Source organism: Lutra lutra, chromosome 10, assembly GCF_902655055.1.
Source record: "Lutra lutra chromosome 10, mLutLut1.2, whole genome shotgun sequence".
NCBI lineage: Eukaryota > Metazoa > Chordata > Mammalia > Carnivora > Mustelidae > Lutra > Lutra lutra.
Window position 1 is genome coordinate 59,742,128 of NC_062287.1, and position 26,314 is coordinate 59,768,441.

The 26,314-nt window shown below is 37.1% G+C and overlaps 3 protein-coding genes across 3 annotated transcripts; 1 reads left to right on the forward strand and 2 right to left on the reverse strand.

Moving 5' to 3' along the window:
* The first annotated feature begins 560 nt into the window (after positions 1-560).
* LOC125078804 (olfactory receptor 51L1-like) lies at positions 561-1,493 on the forward strand. Its single transcript, XM_047691995.1, has one exon. The coding sequence runs from the start codon at positions 561-563 to the stop codon at positions 1,491-1,493; it is 933 nt and encodes a 310-aa protein (XP_047547951.1).
* Positions 1,494-5,965: 4,472 nt separating this feature from the next.
* LOC125078803 (olfactory receptor 51L1-like) lies at positions 5,966-7,165 on the reverse strand. Its single transcript, XM_047691994.1, has one exon. It carries the CDS (start codon positions 7,163-7,165, stop codon positions 6,206-6,208), a length of 960 nt encoding a protein of 319 aa, XP_047547950.1. The 3' UTR covers positions 5,966-6,205.
* A 3,807-nt stretch (positions 7,166-10,972) lies between these two features.
* Positions 10,973-17,334, reverse strand: LOC125079738 (olfactory receptor 51G1-like). The gene is made up of 3 exons (XM_047693509.1): positions 16,375-17,334; positions 11,943-11,963; positions 10,973-11,029 (listed from the first exon to the last, which is right to left on the reverse strand). Exons 1-3 carry the CDS (start codon positions 17,332-17,334, stop codon positions 10,973-10,975), a joined length of 1,038 nt encoding a protein of 345 aa, XP_047549465.1.
* Between the last annotated feature and the right edge of the window lie 8,980 nt (positions 17,335-26,314).

The window sequence follows — 26,314 nt, forward strand, 5'->3', positions numbered from 1 at the left end:
CGTTAATTTATTTAGGAATAATATGGATTTTTTTTAAGATAATCAGGGATCTGAGGCTGTTCTCTTTGCAAAGATAGGAACTCTGTGTGGATGATATCCACACTTCCCTACTCTCAGCACTTGACTCCCTTAGTGGACTGAAGAGGGAACACAAGCATAAGAATACCGGAGAGTTTTTTCCAATTTGCACCTATTTGTTTAGACTTTAATCCTGAAACAAGTTTAAGGTTGCTCTCTGCTAGAAACCAAACCACACTTTATATTAGAAATGTTAGAAAAAATTAGAGACTATGTTTTTACACAATATTTCATGTCTTGTTATTTGGGGAAAATACATACTGATATGAGTTTCTTATTATGAACTCTTGTCTGAAAGTTTACTAGTGCCTGCATGTTTCTCTTTGATTACAGCTTTGAGTAGGTGGTGAACGGAATTTATATAGTCAACGGCATATCCACAGAATGTCAGCTTCGTGACATAAGGCTCATGTTGATGGTGTGCTAATCCTGACTGGTTTACTCCGGACCCAAAGACTATTGATTACTCCAAACGACACGTCATGGTCTTTTTCAATGGTAGTACCTACAGACCCTTTCTGCTGAGTGGTTTCCCTGGTCTGGAAGACTCACATCCAGTGATTTCCATCTTGTTTTGTGCCCTCTACCTGATTGCCCTAATGGGGAACGTCACCATCTTGGTGGTTATTCGGGTAGAACAGTCACTTCATGCACCCATGTACCTTTTTCTCTCCATGTTGGCTGCTACAGACCTGGGACTCTGTGCTGCCACCCTGCCCACACTACTCAAGCTTTTCTGGCTTAATGTTCGTGAAATAGACTTTGATGCTTGCCTCATCCAAATGTTCTTCATTCATGTGTTTTCCCTAATGGAGTCAGGCATCCTCCTCATCATGGCTTTTGACCGCTATGTGGCCATCTCCAACCCACTGAGGTACACTACTATTTTGACTGATTCCACCATTGCCAAGATAGGTGTGGGGCTTCTGCTACGGGCTGTGGTTGTCATCTTTCCAGGACCCTTTCTCATTAAGCGACTCAGGTTTTGTAAGGCTAATGTGCTCTCCCACTCCTACTGCCTGCATCCGGATATCATTAAGCTCTCCTGTTCTGACCACCGAATAAATAGCATCTATGGCCTCATCATCATTCTCATCACCTTTGGAGTAGACTCTGTACTCATTCTCCTCTCTTATGTGAAGATTCTGATCACTGTGCTAAGCATTGCCTCCCGGGAAGAACAATTCAAGGCCCTTAACACTTGTGTCTCCCACATTTGTGCTGTGCTGCTGGTCTATGTCCCTATGCTGGGGGTATCCATTATCCATCGCTTTGGGAAACATGTTCCACCCTTGGTGCACATTATCATGGGTTATGTATACCTACTGATTCCTCCTGTTCTCAACCCTGTTGTATACTGTGTTAAAACCCAGGAGATACGCACCCGTATTCTAGGTAATCTCTTAAGATTATAGAGAGAGTGTTTTAGGGTCACTTATATATTTCTGGAATAATCCTTATGAAATCAGCTTCTAACTTGAGCAAAGAAAACATATATCTTGGAGAAATATTCATATGTTCACAATCTCCATGTGCATATTTATCTTTCACCCTTCTGGAAGTTTTTTAAGGTACTAACGGTATCTTTTGGCTTTTCATTTCGCTCAAGTAACTCAATGCAGATAGATGAAAAATAATCATACAAATAAAAGGTGAGTTCTCAGTCATCTATGTTGTCAGAGAGCCCCAATATCCATGGAAACCAGCGGATTAGTTGGAAGATGTAGAGTGCAAATCATAAGACATCCAGTAGAGGCCATGTTTTCATCTGACCCCATGCATTCTGCAATGTAACTTCTGATGATATCTTCCATGAATGTCTCTTCCATGACTTTTTCCAAGATATCTTTGAAATTATATAACTTTCTCAGCTTTCACTTGTGAAAGTTTTATATTTAGATATTACTTTACAATGTATTATCCTACTTTACCATGCACTGACTCAACCAACATCTAATGATAGGCACACATATAAAGCCTAGAAATCTAGGCCAGAAGTTAAAGAACAGACTGAAAATCTGAAAAATGAACTTTTGTCATGGCATGCTAGGTACTACCTCTTATCTCATATTTTTATTCGCTAATCAGCAGTCTCCTGATTCATGAAATTATGTAACTAACCTTAAGTAAAAATAGGCTGTTGACTCAGTATCTATTGGGAGTGTGCTGCTGAGAAGTTTTTTACAGGGAAGATACATTTATTTGAACAGTACTCACTTTAAATAGTTTTTACCTTCAAGGAGTCATTAAAATAATGGCAAGAACGAGAAATAACTCCCTCAGGTGAGTTGCATTTGCAGCATATTCTGGCAAGAATAAGAAGGAGATCCTCATGAGCCAGTACTACAACTTCCCACAGGCTACAGGGGCTTATATATTTCTCATCTCATAAGAAATGCTGATACCTTAATGAGAAATTGCTGATTTCTATAACTTTCCTGTATTTACTGAGGAAAAAAAAAACAACAAATAGATTTCTACAACATTATACTTACAAAGATTTCTGGATATGACAGGAAATTCATAGTAATTTTAAATGGTTGTAAGGTAAAGTAAGGTCTTGTAAATTTAACTCATTGCCTCACGTGTGCCTGTAAACAATCTACTCCCAACCCCATACATTCTGTCTGGACACTCTGGAAAGCCAATGGAGATTTTCTGCCATGGTTATTTTTATTTGTCATTTGTCATTTTCATCTTTTTTTTTTTTTATCATTCCAGAACTCTTTATTTTTTGAACTCAATGTCCTTATCTTACCCTGAAAACATTTTTTTCTTTTTCTTTCTTATCTTTTTTTATTGTAGAATATATATCTCTTTAATTAACATGTATCTTTCACTGAGTATCCATACTAATAAGAAACCCAGCATAAATGTGATCTACAAAATATGTATTAAAAGAATCAAGAAATAAATATACAGTCCCAAATTATTTGTGACATAATCCACAAATTAGACAAAAAAAAATCAATGTCATATCTAAACAAGGAATAAAGTACATAGTCTTAAGGGCCATAGGGGAAAGCAGTTGCATTGTTGATTTATCTCTTGGAACTACAGGATATTTGTGATTAGACATGACTCTGTGAGATCAACAGCAAAGGGAGACCTATATTTGGCACATAGGAACATTCTAAATGAATATCATATTGTTGAACCCTGCCTTGAATGTTTCTTGGTGGGAAATGCAGCATAGTTTTATATTATCCAGTGTTTTCTGACTGATAATTATTTCTCAAATTTGGTGGATAAGATAGTTCATGGGTTTCAGAAGAAGAATTTCATGATAATTTCAGATTGATGAATTAAAATAGGTAACTTACTAGGTTGCCTGAGTGTCTCAGTCAGTTAAGCATGGACTCTTTGTTATGGCTTAAGTCATAATCTCAGGGTTATGAGATCCAGTCTTGCCTCCACCCCATGCTTAGCATGGAGTCTGCTTAAAATTCTCTCCCTTCCCTCTGTCCCATACCCCCTCATACACATATTCTCTCACTCTCAAATAAATATATAAAAAAGAATAAATAAAGTCTTTAAGACAAAAAATTAATAAAATAGGTGATTTACTAAAACACTTTGAACTAAGAGGGTATGTGACTTCAGATTCAAGGAGTACCTAAAGGTACAAATATAATTAACCTGAAAATAAAAATACATATGAAGATAAACTGCATTGTTTTACATCTATAACCACTGAGCAGCATCATAATTATTTGTCTTCATGAAATGAATAATCTCATCTTACTTGCATTCTCTAACCACTGCAATAAAATGTCACTTGTCTGGCTCATCAACATTTAATGAGTCAATTGTTGTTTTTCCCTCAAGTAAACTTATAAAATAGACTCCTCTTAATTAATAATATGTATATTTCTTTGGCCTGTTCATGTATAATTGTCACCAAAAATCATGGCTAGTAATGACAGTTTTATATACTCTGCTCCTAATTAAGGTGGTTTATCCATACACATGAACAATTATCACTTGACCACTGGAAGCTGTGTCTTGGGGTTGGGATTATATATAGTAACAGAAATGATCAAAGGAAAGAACATTATTGGAGTTTCCCATGAACTTTAATTGAAACATGAAAAAATGCTTAACATCATTAGCCATCAGGGAAATGCTAAACAAAACCACATTGAGATACCATCTTATACCAGTTAGAATGGCAAAAATTGACAAGACAAGAAACAATAAATTTTGGAGAGGATGTGGAGAAAGGGGAACACTCTCACACTGTTGGTGGGAATGCAAGTTGGTATAGCCACTTTGGAAAACAGTGTGGAGATTCCTTAAAAAAAAAAAAAAAAAAAGCTACTCTATGACCCAGCAATTATCCAAATGACCAATTATCCAAATATCCAACAATTGCCCTACTGTTATATTTACCCCAAAGATATAGATGTAGTGAAAAAAGGGCCACATGAACCCCAATGTTCATAGCAGCAATGTACACAATAGTCAAAGTGTGGAAGGAGCTGAGATGCCCTTCAACAGACAAATGGATAAAGAAGATGTGGTCCATATATACAATGGAATATTATTCAAACATCATAAAGGATAAATACCCAAATTTTGCATAGCATGGATGGAACTGGAGGGTATTATGCTAAGTGAAACAAGTCAAGCAGAGAAAATAAATTATCATATGGTTTCACTTATTTGTGGAACATAAGGAATAGCATGGAGGACATTGGGAGAAAGAAGGGAAAAATGAAGGGTTATGGAATCAGACGGGGAGAAGAACCATGAGAGACTATGGACTATGGGAAACAAACAGAGTTTCAGAGGGGAGAAGGTGGGAGAATGGGTTAGCCAAGTGTTGGTTATTAAGGAGGACACGTATTGCTTGGAGCACTAGGTGTTATATGTAAACAATGAATCATGGTACACTACATCAAAAACGATGTACTGTATGGTGACTAACATAACATAATAATAATTAAAAAAAGAAACTTAGGTAAACCAATAGCATCTCTTTTTCTTATTCTTCTCTATAAATTGCAAAATGAAATTGGGAATCTGTGCTAAATCATTGTGGGAATAACAAATCGATTGCAGTGCCTGCTCAGGCGGGGACACTTGATAAGGGAAATAGATCTATGGAAATGAAAGTCTTAAGGATTCCAAATAAAGCCAAAAATATTTATTCCCCCAGGGAAGACTAAGGAAAGCCAGCACTAGTAATATCTGCTTGAGTTTTTTTTTTAATTTTTAATTTATTTTTTAAATTTCTTTTCAGTGTTCCAGAATTCATCATTTATGCACCACACCCAGTGCTCCATGCAATACATGCCCTTAGTAATACCCACCACCAGGCTCACCCAACCTTCCACCACCCTCCCCTCCAAAACCTTCAGTTTGTTTCTCAGAGTCCACAGTCTCTCATGGTTCATCTCCCCCTCCAATTTCCCCCAACTTCCTTCTCCTTGAGTTTTATCTTTCAAAAACTAGCTATAAAAATTTCATTACCTGTCTTTGTTGCTGTGCTCAACAGCCCTGGCCCTTTCTATTCCTAAGGAAACTAAATATAATATGATGACTAGCACAACATAAAAATTAATAAAAAAGGAAACAAAATAACCTCAAAAAGGGCAGAACATGTGTATAAACTTTTAAAAGATGATGCTGATGCACTATGAAGATCGATAACTTCTGCTTCAAGTCCTAATATGCTCTTATGTCAAGATAAGATTTTTCCCATTGTTAAGAAAGAAAGAAAAAGTAGATGTACAAAGACACTGATAAAACAAGAAAGGTAATATTAAATACTCTGACAACACAGAGTATCAGGAAACAAAGATACATGGGTTTAATATATTTCATGAAAAATTAAAGATAAATGCTTATCTTGCAAGGGGTTGGGATTAAAAATTGAAGGGAATAGATGGAAATGATTTCTAAAACACTCTGCTCCAAAATATTGATATTTAGAGGGAATTTGTAAAGAACACATTAAGTCAAGCTGTATGGTCCTAGTAGACATGAATTCGTGATGCTCTGTTGCCTTTATTTCTGCTATTTACTCTTTTATTGGCAACTATGATACTAACATACCTAGAATACAAAAATCAGTATGTGTTTAAGTCATTTTGTTGATGTCATCATTGTTTTGGGGACATGTCTACATCACAGTAGAACTGACTTTTGTGGGGAAAAGCATATGGAGGACTCCTTGGCGGATCTGTTTGGTCTTCACACTATAGATGATTGGATTGAGCACAGGTGGGACCAATAAGTAGACGTGAGCCATGAAGATATGGATGAGTGGGGAAGAGTGTTTGGCAAAACGATGGACGATAGAGAGCCCAATCATAGGCACATATAGGATGAGTACAGCACAGACGTGGGATGCACATGTGTTGAGAGCCTTTAGCTTCCCCTCACGTGATGCAATTCTTAATATTGATTGAAGGATGCACATATAAGACACAAAAATACCCAGAGAGTCCATGCCCCACAGCACAGTGATCAGAACCAATCCATATATAACATTAAACTTGGTGTCAGCACAGGCAAGGCGAATCATGTCCTGGTGTAGACAATAGGAATGAGAAAGGGTGTGGGAGTGGCAGAAAGGAAAGAAGGCCAACCGGGCCAGAAGTGGAATCATGGCAAAGGCACTCCTAAGCAGGGCTACAATTCCAATTTTAGCAATAAGTCTTGGTGTGAGAACAGTAGCATATTGTAGAGGGTGGCAGATAGCCACATAGCGGTCAAAGGCCATAGCCAAGAGCACGGATGATTCTGTGAAGGAGAAAGTGTGAATAAAAAACATTTGGACCACACAGATATTGAACTGGATTTCCCTGGAAATGGACCACAACACCCTGAAGAGTGATATCATTGTGGGCATGGACATGCCCATGTCAGTGAGGGAGAGCATGGCCAGGAAGTAGTACATGGGCTCGTGGAGCCTGGGGTCCGTCCGAACAATATGCAGGATGGTGCAGTTGCCCATTATTCCAACAAAGTAGAGGACACAGAATGGGATGGATATCCAGTGGTGAAATTCCTCATAGCCGGGGATACCTGTGAGATAGAATGTGGAGGACATCGTATTACTGGAGTTTAAGGTTGCCATGGAGCTCACTGTTAAATCACAACCCAGGTTTAGGATCCCACTCCAGTGGGGAGGGCAATGATGAGATCAGCGTCTGAGCCTGGAAAACAAAACAAAACAAAACAAGTGAAACTTCAGTGCTTTCTGTAAACACTCTTCCATTCATCTCCACATTTTTGCTCTTTCTTCATTGCATTGCTGGGCATGGCAAGTTAAGTAAAATATTTACTTTACAACCACAAGGACTTTTCTTCCTGCCTCTCAGATGAAGACCCATTGACATCCTGTCTAAATACGGACAATCTTCTTCTAAGGACACTACAAGGAGCACCACACACACATTAAATGTTTCTAGCTAACATCTTTCATTTAAAATTTTCTTCCAGAATTTTCTTGGCAAGGGGTACCGATCTTAACATTTGTCTTTTTTTTTTTTATGACTCCTTCAGTGATTTACATATGATGCCTTATTCTGCCTAAACAACATAGCTTTTTCAATAAGTACTAGAACACCATGTGAGGTATCTTTACAGGATTCAAGCAAGTATGGGTCAGCAGTACTTATTAACATAAGCAGAGATCTTACTAACATATATCCTTCATTGTGTAATTGAAGCCACAGGCTTGGTGCTGGACTAGCATTGCTAGGATCTAAATATCAGGTGAAATAGAGTTATTTAAAACAATTTTGAATTTAAAAATTATAATAATGAAATATAGAATTTTATATGTAATGTTCTTATGGTAAGAAAATATACAATTTAAGCAAAACATAACTGTGTCTGGCTCTGACTTTAAAAATTCAAAACCTTCTTTCTCTTAAGTTTCAGATCTGATCAGTCATTTAGAGACTGATACCTTTCCCACACACACACACAAAATAGGTACTGTAAGGAAAGATAGAGTAGAAACCCATGCTTCAAAGCGAAAATAAGAGAAAATAAGATAACAAAAACTTTAATGTTCAGAAAAATCATCTAACCTTGATATTAAATCTTTCCTACTCAGAACAAAAGAGAAAATATATTTTCTCCCAAAAGATTCTAGTATTTCTTCTGTGGTCCAGAAAAACATCTCTGAAGTAAGGAAGATGAGCCACCTCTCAAAATCTCACTTCCCCATCACTTGCCAAAAATTCCTGCTCACCAAAATGCTCTTTAGAGAATTTACAATCCAGGAGACAGGTTATTTCCCATTGCAAATGAATAAATTGGCCTCTTTCTGTTTTGTAAAGTCTACTTTGTTCCTTGGGAACTTCAAATCTCTTTCAATCTTCTCTAGCTCCACACAGATAAAACCTGAGTTCAGCAGTTTTTACTGGAATGATTAATAATCACAATTTTCTAGGAAACGGAAGACCCGTAATCAAAAAATCAAATAAGCAAATGTCAGAGATAGATTCAATCTCTTTGACTACTCACATTACAATTGAATATTGCTCACATATTGTATGACCTGGTGCCTATGGTCCTATTTTCTTCAATCTGCCTGGCTTATTACCACCCCCAATTCCTTCTTCTCTTGCCCTGGGCTCGTGTCCTTCACCTTCTGTTCTTCCTTTCTACACTTGAACTCATTACCTTCAATGCCCAGATTTTCCAATATTATTTCTTTTTTTATGTTGATTCTTTTCCAATATCTCATCCTTAATCCAAACATAGAAATATGCCTTATTTTTACCTCACTGCTTGGTCAGTTCAGACCATTTCTCTGATTTTATAGTGGCTCTCTCCCCCTGCCATGAAGAGGTGAACTTGAAGTTTAATTAAAAACTGAAAGATACCTGAGCTGGAGGCCAGTGTGAAGCAGCTTTATCATCTCCGTGACTTTCTATTGAGGTTTTAGGAGACAACTGTCCACCATTCCCCTGGTTCAGATTCTCCCTCTGCTTCCACAAACCTATCCATGTCAGGAATATTCTGGTTCCAAGGCTTCCTCACTTTTTAAGTGGGACAAATTGCTGATTTTCCCTGTAACAAAGTAGCCTCATCTGTGAACTGTAGATAAAAACAATTTGACAGGATTGTGCTTCAGAATAAAGGAGATCCTGTGGGTGAAATACTTAGCCTAGAGCCTTACATATAGTGAACATAAAATAATGGTGATAATGATGAAGACAACAACGACAACAACAATATTTCTTTGAAGTGTAATGGGAGGAAGTAAGATATGAGGAGACTCTGGAGTATCCCCCCAGAGAGGAAACCCCTGAGTAGGCATCTCACAAAAGTGACCTAGGTCAGCTGAGTGAAGAGAAGGATATCAGATTCATCTCTGTGTCATCTAGTGAAAAATTCAGTATTGCCATTGGTATAAACTGCTTCATGTTCTTTTACTCTACCCCCAAATTCTTCTGGTAATTTTGATAGCTTTACTTACATACTTTTCATTCTATTCATTGCCAATTTGAGAAAGAAAAAAAAAAAGATACATCCCAGGATAAAATGGGAAGTCTCTTGCAGAAAAGCAAAGAGATTTGGGACTACCATGAGCTTGGAATCTGAGCAGCCATGTTAGTATTCTGAAGTTGCCACAACAACAAATATGCACCATTTTCCACGTATTCACTAGGATCTGCCTTGCCTATTATCCCACAACTCCTTGTATTTTGGCATGGCTTCATTTTGACTGCCCAACTCCTACTACTTCTGATCCTATAATCTCAACTTCATTCACATGGCCTTGTGATGTCTTCTATCATTCCTCAGAAGAGGACAATGGTGTTTGAGGACTTATAAACTCAAAGACTGAAAGGAGTTATAATTTGGGGTATAGATTTGTGAGTCACAATTAATGTCATATTAAAAAACACTGATATTTGGGATTCTAGGAGTCTTTGAAGGTGATCTGATACAATCTCAATCACTCTGGAATCTTCATTCTATCATGTCAGAAAAATAAATTGTCACCCTGTGTAAACATCACATCCTGCCCATGGACACAGAGACCACCTACCATAAAGATCTAGGGGATCTCAGGCAGGTCTAATCTGAAAAGTCTGACTGAGCCTGGCCTGAATGCTATAAGAATGAGCATGAACAAAGAAGGTATTTGGGTGAAAATTATGTCCTGTGATGAACTGAGAACCTCTTCCTTCCAGAACAGTCTCCTGGTTCTCCTCCTCACACTCTGGGTGTCCACCCTCCTCTCTTTTGTCTCTCAGGTCCCCCTCTGTGTTTTCCTCTTACCTCCCACTTTCATTGTCGCCAAGTCTCACATACGTGGCAGAATAATACCTCTTGTCATTAGAGACCATTCAAATTCTCAGAGCAAGAAGGATCAGATAAGTCTTCCTCCAGTCCTTTGAGATAGGAAGCCCCAGGATAAATGCAGCACAGTGCGTGTAACCCTGTCAGTGCTGCCAGTTCAGTGTGGTTTGTCCCCAGCACTCAGGCTTTAGCAGGGGATGGCAGTTTGGGAATACAGGGGCAAGAAGCCTATTGAGATTCTCTAGCGCTTTCTGCCTCAATGTCTGGAACAAACGATGTAGTGCAACAAGATGAAATACTAGTTTGTATCCAGAATAAGATGGGGCAATAAAGATGTTTGGTTATGATATAGCCAATGAGAGGGCCTTATTAAATACTTAAACTGGGGATGGACCTAGAGTTTGTGCCATAAGAGCTGGAAGCGACATTAGTTCAGTATTATTATTATACACTGGATAAAAATGTGATTCCTTTATGTGATCTCCCTCCCTCAAAATCATACAATAGTGGGTATAGGGATATGTGTGTTACTTTCACTCAATTTTGCTGTGAACCTAAAACCACTATAAAAAATAAATTCTATATTAAAACCACACATAAAACAATAAAACCAATATTATCAATCAGATCTGATTGCCTGGTATGATATTTTCTTCACTGTGCCACTGAATTCTTCCTAATGACACAGATTAAAATGTTTAATATGTCTTAAAAAGAAGCTTTTACTCAACTTTTAAAACTCTCTGTCAACAATACTGACTCCTAAATCTCTATTTGGATTGAGAAACAACAGGGTGGCATGTGCGCTATTGAATAATCAGAAATCTATAATTAGGTGGATGTTGCAATTGTAATGTCAGCCCTGTTTGGTAAAGAAACTACTTCTAAAAATGTGGTCTTCTATGAATTTCTCCAACTCTGGTGTTGATTTTGGCAATATTGGTGTAATTATAATGCCTAACATCTCCCAGCAAATAAAAATCTAGGATCATATTGATTCCCAGGGGTTTCTACCAGACATTTAAAGAAGAGTTAATACCTATTATCCTCATAGTGTTTCAAAATATAGAAATGGAAGGAAAAATTCCAAACTCATTCTTGAATGCCAGCATTACCTTGATTCCAAAATCTAGGCCCCAGTAAAAAGGAGAATTACAGGCCAAAATCCCAGATGAACACAGATGCAAAAATTATAAAAAAGCAAAAACAAAAACAAAAAACCTAGCAAATCAAATTCAAGAGTTCTTGAGAAAGTACTTGAGAATTTAAGAATTATTCACCGCAATCTAGTAGGATTTATCACTGGCTGAAGGGGTAGTTCAACATTAACAAATAAAACATCATGATACACCACATTAATAAGAGAAAAGAGCCATATGATCCTGTCAATAGATGAGGAAGAAGTATTCAACAAAATACAGCATCCTTTCTTGATAAAAACCATCAACAAAGTAGGGGTAGATGGAACATACCTGAACATCATGCCATGTATAAAGGACCCACAGCTAATATTATCCTCAATGAGGAAAAACTGAGAGTCTTTCCCCTATTGTCAGGAACAAGACAAGGATTTCCACTCTTACAATTACCATAGTATTGGAAATCCTAGTCTCAGAAATGAGACAACAAAAGGAAATAAAATATATCTAAATTGGGAAAGAAGCTTCAAACTTTCACTATTTGCAGACAACATGCTATTCTATGTAGAAAACCTGAAAGCTCCACCAAAAAAAATCTAGAACTTCTCCCAGAATTTAGCTAGGTTGTAGGATATAAAATCAATGTGCAGAAATACCTATACAACAATAACTAAGCATCAGGAAAAGAAATCGATTCCACTTGCAATGCACTAAAACAGTAAGATACCTACAAATAAACCTTACTAAAGAGGTAAAAGATCTGTACTCTGAAGACTATAGAACACTTATGAAAGTAAATGAAGAGGACACAAATAAGTAGAAAAACATTCCATGCTCATGGATTGGAAGAAAAAATATTGCTAAAATGTCTATGCTGCCCAAAGTAATCTACACATTCAGTGTAGTCTCTATCAAAATCACACCAGCATTTTTCGCAGAGCTGGAATAAACAATCCTAAAATTTGTGTGGAATCCCAAAAGACCCTAAATACCCAAAGCATTTCTGAAAGAAGAAAACAAAACTAGAGGCATCATGATTCCAGATTTTAAGCTATGTCACAAAGCTGTAATCATCAAGACAGTATAGTAATGGCACAAAAACAGACACTTAGATCAATGGAACATAATTGAGAACCCAGAATGGCCCCACAACTATAGAGTCAACTAATCTTTGACAAAGCAAGAAAGGATGTCCAATGGAGAAAAGACGGTCTTTTCAACAAATGGAGTTGGGAAACTGGGCAGCAACATGCAGAGGAATGAAACTGGACCACTTTCTTACACCATATACAAAAATAAATTAAAAATGGATGAAAGGCATGAATAGATAGTTTTCCAAAGAAGACATCCAGGTGGCTAACCAACACATGAAAAAATGCTCAACATCATTTATCATCAGGTAAATACAAATCAAAAGCACTATGAGGTACCACCTTGCATCTTCAGAATAGCTAAAATTTAAAAATACAAGAAACAACAAGTATTGGTGAGGATACAGAGAAAAGGGAACACTCTTGCATTGCTGGTAGGAATGCAAACCGGTGCAGCCACTCTGGAGAACAGTTTGGAGATTCCTCAAAAAGTTAAAAATAGCACAATCCTACTATCCAGGAATTGCTCCAGTAAGCATTTACCCAAAGGATACAATATAGGGCTATATATAACCTGATGTTTGCAGCAGTATTATTAACAACAGCCAGCTATGGAGAAAGCCCGAATGTCCATCCACTGATGAATGCATAAAGAAGATGTGGTATATGTGGTATATATATATATATACATATATATATATAGTGGAATATTATTCAGGCATCAAAAAGAATGAAATCTTGCCATTTGCAACAACATGGATGGAGGTAGTGCATTATGCTAAGTGAAATAATTCATTGAGAGAAAGACAAATACCATATGAACTCACTCGTGTGTGATTTAGGAAAGAAAACAGATAACATATGGGAAGGGGGGAAAGAAAAAAAAGGAGAGAAAGAAACAAGACATAAGAGACTCCTAATGATAGTGAACAAACAGGGTTGATAGAGGGAGGCGGGTAGGAGGATGGGCTAATTAGGTGATGGGTATTAAGGAGGGCATTTGTTGTGAGGAGCACTGAGTATTATATGTAAGTGATGAATCCCCAAATTCTACTACTGAAACCAGTATTGCACTGTATGTTAACTAAGTGAAATTTAAGAGAAAGAAAGGAAAAAAGAGAAAGAAAGAAAGAAAGAAAGAAAAAGAAAATTGAAAAAACAAAAACAAAAACACCTGACAATTTTATCATGTGTTCACTGAACTCAGGTGTTTTCTATTGCACATATGTCACAGTGACTCAGTAATCTTCAGTCACTGCTGCATTTCATACTTTCAATTGAGAACTGGCTTTTTCAGAAATTGATGCCCTCAGTATAAGTAATAGTCTTCCTACAGAAAAAGTACTCAATTACTAAAGAAATTTATCATGCACTAATAGACTATGAAAATGTGAGATTATTTATACCGTAACAATAGGAAAACATTCCATCTTCAAATGTATTGAGGAATTGCCAGACAAATGATCTGAACTTACTGCCTTTACTGGCACTGGATGCTTCGTAATTCTCCTTATACTTTAGTTTCTTTAACTTAAATCACTTTGGTATCATGTAAGTTTGATATAATCAAGGATTCCCAAATTAAAGTGTTTTCATTAGTCATTGCATCCATACTCTTTTGCTGTATGGTCTATATATATTCCTCAGATACACAGTGGAAAGAAATAAGAAAATAGTTTTGTTTTCCACTACCAACATTTTTGACAACCTTAAGTCATAAGTTCAATTTTGAATGATTCACTATGATGAGGAAAATGTGATGGGCAAATATCCACATTTAGAGGTATAGGTAGAGTACTATCTAGGTCACAAGCCTGAGTGGATATAAAAATGAAAGGCAAAATGGTTTCTGTGATAAGGGCATGCTCATTCTATTTCCCAAATCTACTCTGCTTTCTGTCTTGACTATAACGAATTGCATGAATGGCTCCTTTTGCTCTCTGGCTTCTGGTTTGACTTAGTCAGTGATGGATGCTGAAAACAGGAATACAGAAGAACATACAGTTGAAGTGTTAACTCTTCTGGATGCCCACCAACCCCTCATAATGGCTGCCTCTCTCTACAGAAAGGGGGAGTAGATGTCAAGTGTCCTTCTCCACAAGATGCCCTTTCTAAGTTTGGGTAAATTCTTTTTCCTTTGCCTGAGTGGGACTAGTGATGATAACAAACTTCTCATCCAGAATACTATAAATATAAATATAGATATAGATACAGATATAAATATAAACCTCCCTCATTTTCCTGAATTTTGCCAACATATTTTCAATGACTCCTGACCCTTTTATCAAATTCTTGAAATTATCCACTTTGAGTGTGGCGTCTGTTTCCTAACAAATTCTTAATTAATCTGAAAGAGAAATGTCTACTTCATATACGTGCATACATCTCTATATTTCCATCTCTGCGTGGATCACCATGACTATCACTATCTGGATTTTATTAAGTGTTGAATTTTTTTTTAAAGATTATTTATTTATTTATTTGACAGAGAGAGATCACAAGCAGGCAGAGAGGGAGGAGGAAGCAGGTTCTCTGCTGAGCAGAGAGCCCGATGCGGGGCTCGATCCCAGGACCCTGAGATCATGACCTGAGCCGAAGGCAGCGGCTTAACCCGCTGAGCCACCCAGGCGCCCCTAAGTGTTGAATTTTTAATATGTCACTTTCTTCATTGTTTTCTTACAAGAAATCTGATATCCATTTTTTGATTAATCAGGCGTAATTCTTTTTTCAAAATTGGGGGTTACCTCAGAGAAGTGTAAGAAAGAAAACTTCAGATTAATCACTACATATTTAGTTTTCCTAAATACATCAGTTACAAAAAGTGGGCACTGAGAAGACAAGACACACAGCAGACGGCAGATGTAAGAAAATACCAGCATTCAGAGCTTCATTATCTTTATGGTACTAGAGTGAAAAATAATTAGTTTAGATTCTGTTTGAATGCTCTTTCTAATTACTTCAGATGCATTTCCATTGCCCCATTAGAGTGTACACTTTAAGCTTCAATATTGGAAATTTGCTTCCTCTTCTTTCCTAGGGAATTAGATGAGACAGCAAGAGTCTTGGGAAGTTTTTGGCATCTTTCTTACTCTATTTTGCTTAAAGTTCTGAAGACATTTCTCCTCATATGAGTGTACACTGACCAGGGGGTTTTGATATATTTATACTCAGCATAAGTATACAGCCCTGTTAGTGTGAAGTGTTGATTGGTTTTGTGAAAACTAACCCAATGCATTCATTGCCCAAGTTTTTTTCTGACATTCATTCCAACAGAAGTAAAGCAGACAAAGAAATGCAATCTTATTATTTATTCTATATCTAAACTGAAATATCCATTTTATTATGATTTGGCTTAAAATCTGAAGAATAAGGCCTACTTTGTTTCATTTGAAAGAAAATGTTCCTAGTTCCCAGTGCCCAGTTTACTACATTTTACCTCTGTTACCTTTGCAATATTAACTTCTATAAGTCTTAGCTTTAACATGGAAGATTGGGCTTCTCACCAAACCTGAATAAAAAATATCTCCATAAATGTTTTGGTTGAAATGAATTTCCTCTTACTAAACCTCTTTGTATCAGGATTTTGAGATGCTTTAAAGCTGGGAAGTAATGACAGACACAATTACAATATTTTTCTTATAGAGATATGTAGAACTTATTAACTATCATGCACTTACTATATACCAAATGTGTCCCCAAAAATTCTAAGCTGGTTATCTTCAGAATGAAGGTCATGGATACAGTCAAAATAATAGAGGATCTTATCACTTCTAATTGTGAGCAAGTCCAACCCTTTTGGGTGCTAATATCCTTAGGAAGCCTTGGCGAATCTGATTCGTCTTGACGCTATAAATGACTGGGTTAAGTACTGGTGGAACTAACAGGTAAATATTGGCCATGGTTATGTGGACAATGGGGGAGGAGTGTTTTGCAAAGCGATGCACTAAGGATAGCCCTATCATGGGCACATACAGAATGAGCACAGCACAAATGTGGGAAGCACACGTATTGAGGGCTTTGAGCTTCCCTCTCTGGGATGCAATGCCTAGCACAGAATGGAGGATGAAAGCATAAGATAACAAGATCCCTAGAGAATCTACACCCCAATAAAATGCAACAACAAACAAGCCATATAAAATGTTGAAAGAGATGTCAGCACAGGCCAACTGGATGACTTCTTGATGTAAGCAGAAAGAGTGGGAGAGAACATGGGAGTGACAGAAGGGAAATGTGGGAATACGAACAAGAATAACAGGGAGGACAATGGAGCATCTGATTATAATGAAGATCCCTATATAGATAATACGTTGTGGAGTGAGTTTGCTGCAATACCTCAAAGGATCACAAATGGCAACATATCGGTCAAAAGCCATGGCTAGAAGCACAGCTGACTCCATCAGAGAAAATGTATGAATAAAATACATCTGTGCCACACAAGCATTCACCTCAATCTCCCTAGCATCAAACCATAAGATTTTTAATACTGTGGGCAAGGTGGAGAATGACATGCCCATGTCAGTGAGGGACAGCATGGCCAGGAAATAGTACATGGGCTCGTGGAGACTCTTATCTGTGTGGATGATGTGAAGGATTGTACAGTTGCCCACTATTCCAATCAGGTAGCACACACAAAAAGGGATGGAAATAAAGTGATTAACATTCTCATAACCAGGAATCCCAGTGAGGTAGAATGAAACAAACTGTTTAGTACTGGAGTTAGAACCTGTTAAAAGGGTGTCCCAAGTAGCCATTTTCCTACCATAAGAATGTGGGCTCCTAAAGGGAAGAAAAACACACAACATTAAGAAGATAGCAACTTATGTTTCTACATTAGTTTTTTTTTATTAACGCTTATTCTTTGTAGAGACATTATCTATACAGTTTGTAAAATGATTTTGAAAATTATCCAAAGACACCATCATCCTTTAATATATTATTTTTTAATTCTTTACATGGTTTATGGTTATGTAGTTTTCTGTCAATCTTTTATTCCATTGATTCTGGATTTTGAGTCATTCACAGGATACTCTTCCCTCCCCTGAATTTGTAATATATTCTCCTATCTCCTACTGATATTTTTATAAGTTGGTTTGTTTCTATCTACTTTTAGAGTCACCATTTACTTGTCATTTATTTTGTATATGATGTTAAGCAAGGATATTTGCCAAGACCTCTCCATGTTAAGCATTCATTTTCCTCTGACAAGGAAACTGGATGGAAATATTAGAAGGAATGTCAGAAAAAGCATAGGCAATAAATGTATAGAGTTAGCTATCTCTAATAGAAAAGAGTCCATAAGATGAATCAAATCATATCATGAGATATAAATGGATACTTCAAAAGCATTGTATATGCAGCAATGTGGTTAACAATTAGAGTGAAATAAGTGAGTCCTCAAACTGGTTTAAATGGGAACCAGAGCCCCATCCAAGAGTAAATAGTACTTATCCTCACTTACTCAATCACAGGTATTTGGAGCTTGGTTTCCATTTCATATTGCCTACCAAGGTTCATCTATGTGTACTTAAACTGCAGTCAGGCCAGGATTTTACTTAATTGAATTGTTAACATTTTTTCCATTGATGCAATTGAATTGTGAACTACCTCATCCTTGTTGATCCTGGACACCTTTTTGGTGTCATTGGAACTTGCAGCTCCTTTTCTAATGCTCCTGTCTACACATGGCCTTGGGCCATCTCTGACAGAAGCAGGAAAAATACCACCAATCTCAGCCTAACTGTCCCTATGGCCTTGGAATGAAGTTAGGACCCCTGACATCCTCAGACTGTGATCCAGTTTGGTGACAACCTCCTAATTTTCTTGTTTTTGCTTCTTTGTTCATTCAGTTTTAATGTATTTCAGTTACAAAGTTAATAAACCCTATCTCACAATAGAATATAGATGATTACATTAAATAATTTATGAATGTTCTTACCCCAGTCCTCTTTCAATTTGAATTTTTACACTTTTTAAAGATTTTATTTATTTGACAGAGGGAGAAATCACAAGTAGGCAGAGAGACAGGCAGAGAGAAAGGGGGGAAGCAGGCTCCCTGTTGAGCAGAGAGCCTGATGTGGGGCTCAGTCCCAGGACCATGAGATCATGACCTAAGCTGAAGGCAGAGACTTGATCCACTGAGGTACCCAGGTGCCCCATATTTTTACATTTTAATGATCATATTTGTAATGTAAAATATCTCCAATGATGTCAAAATAGAGGCATGTTATAGATATGTAGACCGAAGCTTAGAGACTGAAGTGGTTTGCCTGAAGTCACACAGGTACAATAATAGCTTTCATAAATATTGGTGTCAGGGTTTTGTTCATGTAGATGGTGATTTCCCAGGATAGTGGTTCCCTCACCTGTCTGCTTCCTACAGCCATGTGACTACCTTGGTCAACATTTGAGTTCCAGCCTACCACCGCATGCAGTTGCTAATGCCAAAGCAGTGTTAAAACAACAAATTCAGTTTCTTCAGACACTTCACTAGCTTAATATTTTACCGATCTATATATTTTTTTGCCACACTTTCCTTCTGATACAAAAACCACACATGTTATGTGTGTCACTAAAGCCCTGGTCACTTAACCATCTATATCTTATTTCTCATAATGAATGCAATGATTCTTTCAAAGTTATGAATAGTGATATCTATGTAAAGAAAAAACAGATATCATTGTCCAGTTCCTTAAGTTTATTCATAAGTTATAATCATATCCCAATGTCCAAGAGTACTTTTAGACTCCTTAAAATTATGTTATATTTAACTAATCAATCATTGAACACTACATCAAAAACTAATCATGTACCTTACAGTAGCTAACTGACATAATAAAAAATTATTTATAGATATATATTATATTTGAACTACTATTTATATCAGATCAACAGAGGCCATGTTACATATAAGTAGCCTGAAGCCCAGAAATGTTACTGAACAAACATGAGAATCATTAGAATTAGGGGCACCTGGGTGACTCAGTCAGATAAGCACCTGACTGTTGATTTTGGTTCATGTCATGATATCAGGGTTGTGAGATGGAGCCCCACATCAGGCTCCATGCAGGGTACAGAGCCTGCTTAAGATTCTCTCTTTCAGAGCACCTGGGTGGCTCAGTGGGTTAAAGCCTCTGCCTTCGGCTCAGGTCATGATCTCAGGGTCCTGGGATCAAGCCCCTCATCGGCTCTCTACTCAGCAAGGAGCCTGCTTCCCCCTCTCTCTGCCTGCCTCTCTGCCTACTTGTGATCTCTGTCTGTCAAATCAATAAATAAAATCTTAAAAAAAATTCTCTCTCTCCTCCCTTTGCCATGCCCCCTTCTCTCATTCTCTTTCTCTCAAAGTAAATAAAAAGAATCATTAGAATTAGAATTTAAGCTCTGCTTCTAGAGGTTCTGTAACTGCTACTGAAACATTTTAACCCTATTTTAGAAAGTAGTCCCAATTCTATACTATGATGACTCTCAGTCACACACTAGGGATTAGAGTGATGGCTATAACTCATAAAGGACCCTTCACACTCAGACTGCAGAGCATGTCTACCAGGCCTCCCTCAGTAATACCCTTGTCCTCGCCTGCAAATGCCTTCAATACCTGAGCATGTATTGTTTTCTCACTTTTCTTTATTATTTTACCCAAAAGACAGGTCTAGAAGAAAACTGAGGGAGGCAGGTCTTGAAAAGAAAAGGTTTTGTTGGGCAGAGAAGAGAGTGAAGTGGGGAGACCTATAAGAATCTCCAACAGTAGTGGGGAAATAAGAAATGGTCTACTAGATACCTCTGTCTGTGTATCTAAAAGGCACATCAAAGATCACATGGCCAAGAAAGAATTCTTGATAATTGCCTTAATATTTCTATTTTAGTAAATGTAATTCATGCTGTGTAATTGATAATATGTAAAAACTAAGTATTGTCCTTGATTATTCAAACCTTTTTTTACTCCTATCCACCCATCAATATGTTCTCTTGTTTCTATAACCAAAGTATTTAACTAATTCACTTCTCTTTACTTCTGTCATGATGTCTCTTCCAAACTATTGTGTTAGCCATTTAACTCACCTAATTCTTCCTTTTTTTATGTCATTGCTTCAAATCAATTTTTCTTACAACAGTAAATTCTGAAAGACATAGGTAAGGTAAATCACTCCTGTGTTTTGGGGTGTTTTTTTTTTAAAGACTTTATTTTTATTTGATGCAGAGAGAGAGAGAGATCACAACTAGGCAGAGCAGCAGGCAGAGAGAAAGGGGGAATCAGGCTCCCCGCCGAGCAGAGAGCCCGATGTGGAGCTCGATCCAGGACCCTGAGATCATGACCTGAGCCGGAGGCAGAGGCTTAATCCACTGAGCCACCCAGGCACCCCTGTTTTGGGGGTTTTTTAAAGATTTTATTTATTTATTTGTCAGAGAGAGAGAGCACAAGCAGGCAGTAGGCAGTAGGGAAAGGGAGAAGCAGAGGGAAAGGGAGAAGGAAAGGGAGAAGCAGGCTCCCCACCAACCAGGGAGCCTGAAGTGGGGCTTGATCCCAAGACCCCAGGATCATGACCTGAGCAGAAGACAGATGCTTAACTGATTGAGCCACCCAGGCATCCTTCATTCCTATTTTTAAAATTATTAACTGCTGCCTACTGATCTCAGGATGAAAGGAAAGCCATTGTCATTACTAATAAGAACCTTCTTTCCAGTGTATGGGGAAAGGGAGATGGATTGATACATGTAATTTTGTCCCTACTCCCCTTTCTCTTTACCTTTGTGCTTAAATCCTCCAGAGTGCCTCTCAGATAACTTTACTATTTCTGACCTCAATAAATATTATTGTTACTCTCATTCATCAAAGCACAGATATTCTTTCTTTTTCTCTATAAAATAATCTACATATCCTCTCATAATTCTATTCAAATATTACCTGTTCACTTACCTAAAACACTCAACATATCTCATCTCACATAACTGTGCCACATTATGCATTATTTTCCTTCAAATCCCCTTTTCACCTCACTTCAATCTTTATCTCCAACTACCCACAATTTCTTTTCTTTACCCCAAATTTTCTGCCCTCCTTTCCATTGACAAATTGATCATTGTTTTTCCTCCCAGATTAGCCCTCCTTCCCCATAACAAACTTACCTGAATCTATAGCCTACTGCTGTTTCCCCATCACTTAATGAACATTCACTGCTTTGTTTTCTTGCTCAGAGTTCACAAATTGGAGGTAGTGTTTCCTAAAGGACATAGGAGGTTACCAGTTTATCTATCTGAGGCGAAAGAAGCTTTTAGGTTCTCCTGGTTATACAGGATTTCTGGAAGCCGGAGGGAACTATAGCTACTAATACTACTTAAGGAGTAGGAACCCATGGACCTGAGGGATGAATGTGGCTCAGGATGAGATAGTGGGGATTTCCACAGGAAGAGAGAATGCCCAAGGGAGACTTGGGTGGACAAATTCAAAGAAGCTCTGTATCTCTGATGGCTAGCTAAGCTTAAATGTGTAGTAGGAGTGGACATGTTCCAACTGATTAAATCCTTAAATAAAATAAAAGGTCTATGTATCTTAAGATCATACAATTGCCCATCTAACAAGCACCAGTATCTCTACCCTGTTATACTTTGGGACTAGACTGCAGCCTCTTTGAAGATGAATTCACGCATGGATGCCTCTGCTTAGTTCAGTCCATCAGAGGAAGGTTGATGAAGGAATGGGTGGGAGAGTAGATGTAAGAGTCCCATATTCTGAACAAACTTTAGAAATCTATGGTATTTGATTGGGTCATGATCCCAGGGTCCTGGGATCGAGCCCCACATCAGGCTCTCTGCTCAGCAGGGAGCCTGCTTCCTCCTCTCTCTCTCTGCCTGCCTCTCCACCTACTTGTGATCTCTAGCTGTCAAATAAATAAATAAGTAAAATATTTAAAAAAAAGAAATCTATGGTATTTGAGTAATGTTTCATGCTGCTCAAAGCAGTATTAAATGCAATATGTTATTTTACATTTACAAAACCCTGTGGAGTGCTTATCTTTTAAGCTGACTCCCCCAAAACTTAACTACTAATAGTTTAGTGACTCCTGACTTGATGATATGTAACTCTATGAATCCAAAGTTTACAATGTAAGTGTAAAGATTACAAATTTGTAATTATACTTGGGTTCAAATTCCAGTATAATGAATTCATACTAGAGTAGTTTTAGGTAAATGAATTAAACATTATTAGCTTGTTTGCTTAACTACGTCATGCTATGATTATATCCCATGAAATTTTTTTTTTTAAGATTTTATTTATTTACTTAACAGATAGAGATCACAAATAGGGAGAGAGGCAGGCAGGGGGGGGGAAGCAGGCTCCCTGCGGAGCAGAGAGCCCGATGCGGGGCTCGATCCCAGGACCCTGGGATCATGACCTGAGCTGAAGGCAGAGGCTTAACCCACTGAGCCACCCAGGCGCCCCTATCCCATGAAATTTCTTAAGTATTAATTGTAATATGGAAAATGGTATGGAGGTTTCTTAAAAAATTAAAAATAGAATTATGATATGATTCAATAATTTCACTACTGGATATTTACACCAAGAATACAAAAACACTAATTCAAAACAATACATGTACCCTTATATTTATTGTAGTATGTACAATAGCTCAATTATGGAAGGAGCCCAGGTGTCCATTGATAGATTAATGGATAAAGAAGATGTGGGATATATATAAAGACAGATGATAGATAGATGGATAGATAGATAGATAAATTCCTATCTATATATCCTTATATAGATATATAGATAGATAAATTCCTATCTATCATCCCTAGAAATATTACTCAGCCATAAAAAAAGAATGACATCTTGGCATTTGCAACAACATGGATGGATCTAGAGAGTATAATGCTAAGTGAAATGACACATTTAGAGAAAGAAAAGTCCATATGATTTCACTCACCTGTGGAATTTAAGAAACAAAACAAATGAACAACAAAAAAGAAGAGATGGAGAAGCAAACCAAGAAACAGTTTCTTTAAACTAGAGCGAACAAACTAATGGTTACCAGAGGGGAGGTGTGTGGGGGCATGGGTGAAATGCTTAAAGGGAATTAAGAATAAACTTATGAAGATAAGCACTGAGTAATGTATAGGATTGTTGAATCACTATATTGTACACCTGAAACTAATAGAACACTGTATATTAACTATACTGGAATTAAATTAAAAATAAAATGAAATAAATAAAAAAGAAGTAAATGGGATAATGCCTGTAATGCAACTCACATAGCCCTCATATATGCTCAGTACACGTTTGTTTCTTTCTTTCTTTGTTTTAATTAATTAATTTCTTGTAAAGAGATAGAGAGAGGATGTAGGATTTAGCCAGAAAACATTACAGGCCATTTATTTTATTCTTCCCAGAAAGAAGATGTGAGTTTCTGTCCTCTATTCTCTTTTCTTTCCATTCTGTAGTTAAATAAGGAGCAAAATGTTGACAAAATTCAATTTTGTTGGAGACTGATTCTTGGCTGTGTCTGAAAGATTTAATATTATAATCAGGAAACTGCTAGTGCACTATAGCATTTAGAGGTTAGTGTGGGCTCTAATAAATTTATGACAATTCACTGGTTATCTCAAATTTACATTGAAATTATTTACCAAAAACGTAATAACACTCTCTTACTTTATTTTTGCTTCTCTTTTTCTTCATTCATTGGAATGGCAGCAACTATATGAAAAGACAAGATCTCTTCTAAGGAAAAATGTGCACTATAATAAAGGAGAAAGTCATGCAAAAATACAAAATAAATATGACAAGAGACAAAAGACAGGTAAGTGCACATGCCATATGGATGAGAGGATATGTGTCAATCAGGGTTCAGATTCCTAGAAAATTACTCTTATAAGAGCTGATATGTGAAAAGAGCCGTCACTTCTAACCAAGTTACCAAGGGAGGTCTTTGTGTGTGAAAGAATTCCATGAAGAAAAAGACACAGAGTTGCCACCTTCATGAATTGAGTAGATGACAAGTTCTCTATGCAGAGAGATATAGAAAAGTGTTTTAAGAGGATGGAAAGATTTCTGAATGTTTTACAAGACATGGAAAGCCACATCTTCTTTGTAATCTATTTGTATATATTTTTTCTGATGAATACAATTGTAACTGCAACACAGGTAAGGCAGGAAAGCACATTGGCACTGTTAAAAATGTCAGACCCCAGAAAGTCAACTAAATTATACCTTTTCTGTACTTTTTGCCATCTCTCCTACATTTTAGACTCCTAGTTTGGATGTGTGGATTTTTAGGGGTTTTTTTTCTCTGTTTATGTAATTTCCATTACAATTGTGTATATATTATACAGTTGACCTTGGAATAACACAGGTTTGAACAGCCTAGGTCCACTTATACAAGTATTGTTTTTATAAATATAGTACAGTATATGTATTTTCTCTTCCTTATGATTTTCTTAACATTTTATTTTTTATAGTTTACTTTATTCTAGGAATACAGTATATAATAAATATAACTTACAAAATATGTTCATCAATTAATTGTTTATATTATCAGTAAGGCTAACAGTAGGCTATAGTAGTCGTTAAGTTTTGGAGAGTCAGAAATTATAGGCAAATTTTTGACAGCATGAGGCTTAACTGTGGTAAGAGCCCAGAAGTCCATTGACAGATGAATGGATAAAGAAGACATGGTGTGTATATGTATATGTGTGTGTGTGAATATAATATAATATAATATAATATAATATAATATAATATAATATAAATATTATATACACACATATATGCATATATATGCATATATCTCTATATATACACACAATATGTCTCTCATATGTGTGTGTATGTGTTTATATATTTGTGGAATAACACAAAATATTATAGATTTGTGGAAAAAAAGTGAGCTCTTGGGGAGCCTGGGTGGCTCAGTGGGTTGAGCCTCTGCCTTCGGCTCTGGTGGTGATCTCAGGGTCCTGGGATCAAGCCCCGCATCAGGCTCTCTGCTCAGCGGAGAGTCTGCTCCCCCCCCCTCTGCCTGCCTCTCTGCCTACTTGTAATCTCTCTCTCTGTCAAATAAATAAATAAAATCTTTAAAAAAAAAAGTGAGCTCTTACCATTTACATCAATGTGGATGGAATTATGCTGAGCCAAAGAAGTCAGTCAGATAAAGACAATCATCATATGGTTTTACTAATATGTGGACTATAAGAAATAGCACAAGTGATCACAAGGGAAGAGAGGGAAAACTGAATGGAAAGTCATCAAAGAGGGAGGCAAACCACGTTTTAAACCAGGCTGTTAACTATAGGAAAAAAAAGGGTTGCTGAAGGGAGTTGGGTGGGGGGTTGGGGTAAGTAGATAATGGGCATTAGGGAGGGCACATGATGTGATGAGCACTGAGTGTTATATGCAACTGATGAGCTATTGAACTCTACATCTGAAGCTGATAATATGCCATATGTTGAGTAATTGAATTTAAATAAAAAAAGAAAAAATAAATTGTGCAATGGGATAGAGATAGAGTAAATGTGAAAGTGCATGAGAAATGTGAATTTTTTTTAAAGATTTTATTTATTTACTTAGAAAGGGAGTGAGTGAGAGGGAGAGAGAGAATGTGACAAGCCAAGGGAGGGGCAGAGAAGCAAACTCCCCACTGAGCAAGGACCTGGATGCAGGACTCCATGCTAGGACTCGGGGATCATGACCTGAGCTGAAGGTAGATGCTTAACCGTCTGAGCCACCCAAGCGCCCAGAAA

Bases quoted from the DNA above. Each gene is read 5' to 3' on its own strand.
- LOC125078804 (XM_047691995.1), top strand. From the start codon at position 561: ATGGTCTTTTTCAATGGTAGTACCTACAGACCCTTTCTGCTGAGTGGT.
- LOC125078803 (XM_047691994.1), bottom strand. From the start codon at position 7,165: ATGGCAACCTTAAACTCCAGTAATACGATGTCCTCCACATTCTATCTC.
- LOC125079738 (XM_047693509.1), bottom strand. From the start codon at position 17,334: ATGGCTACTTGGGACACCCTTTTAACAGGTTCTAACTCCAGTACTAAA. The intron at 11,964-16,374 runs GTTGGACTTGCT...CTCATTTCTGAG, and splicing joins GGATATTAGCACCCAAAAGG to ACTAGGATTTCCAATACTAT. The intron at 11,030-11,942 runs GTAATTGTAAGA...CTGTGTCATTAG, and splicing joins CTAGGATTTCCAATACTATG to GAAGAATTCAGTGGCACAGT.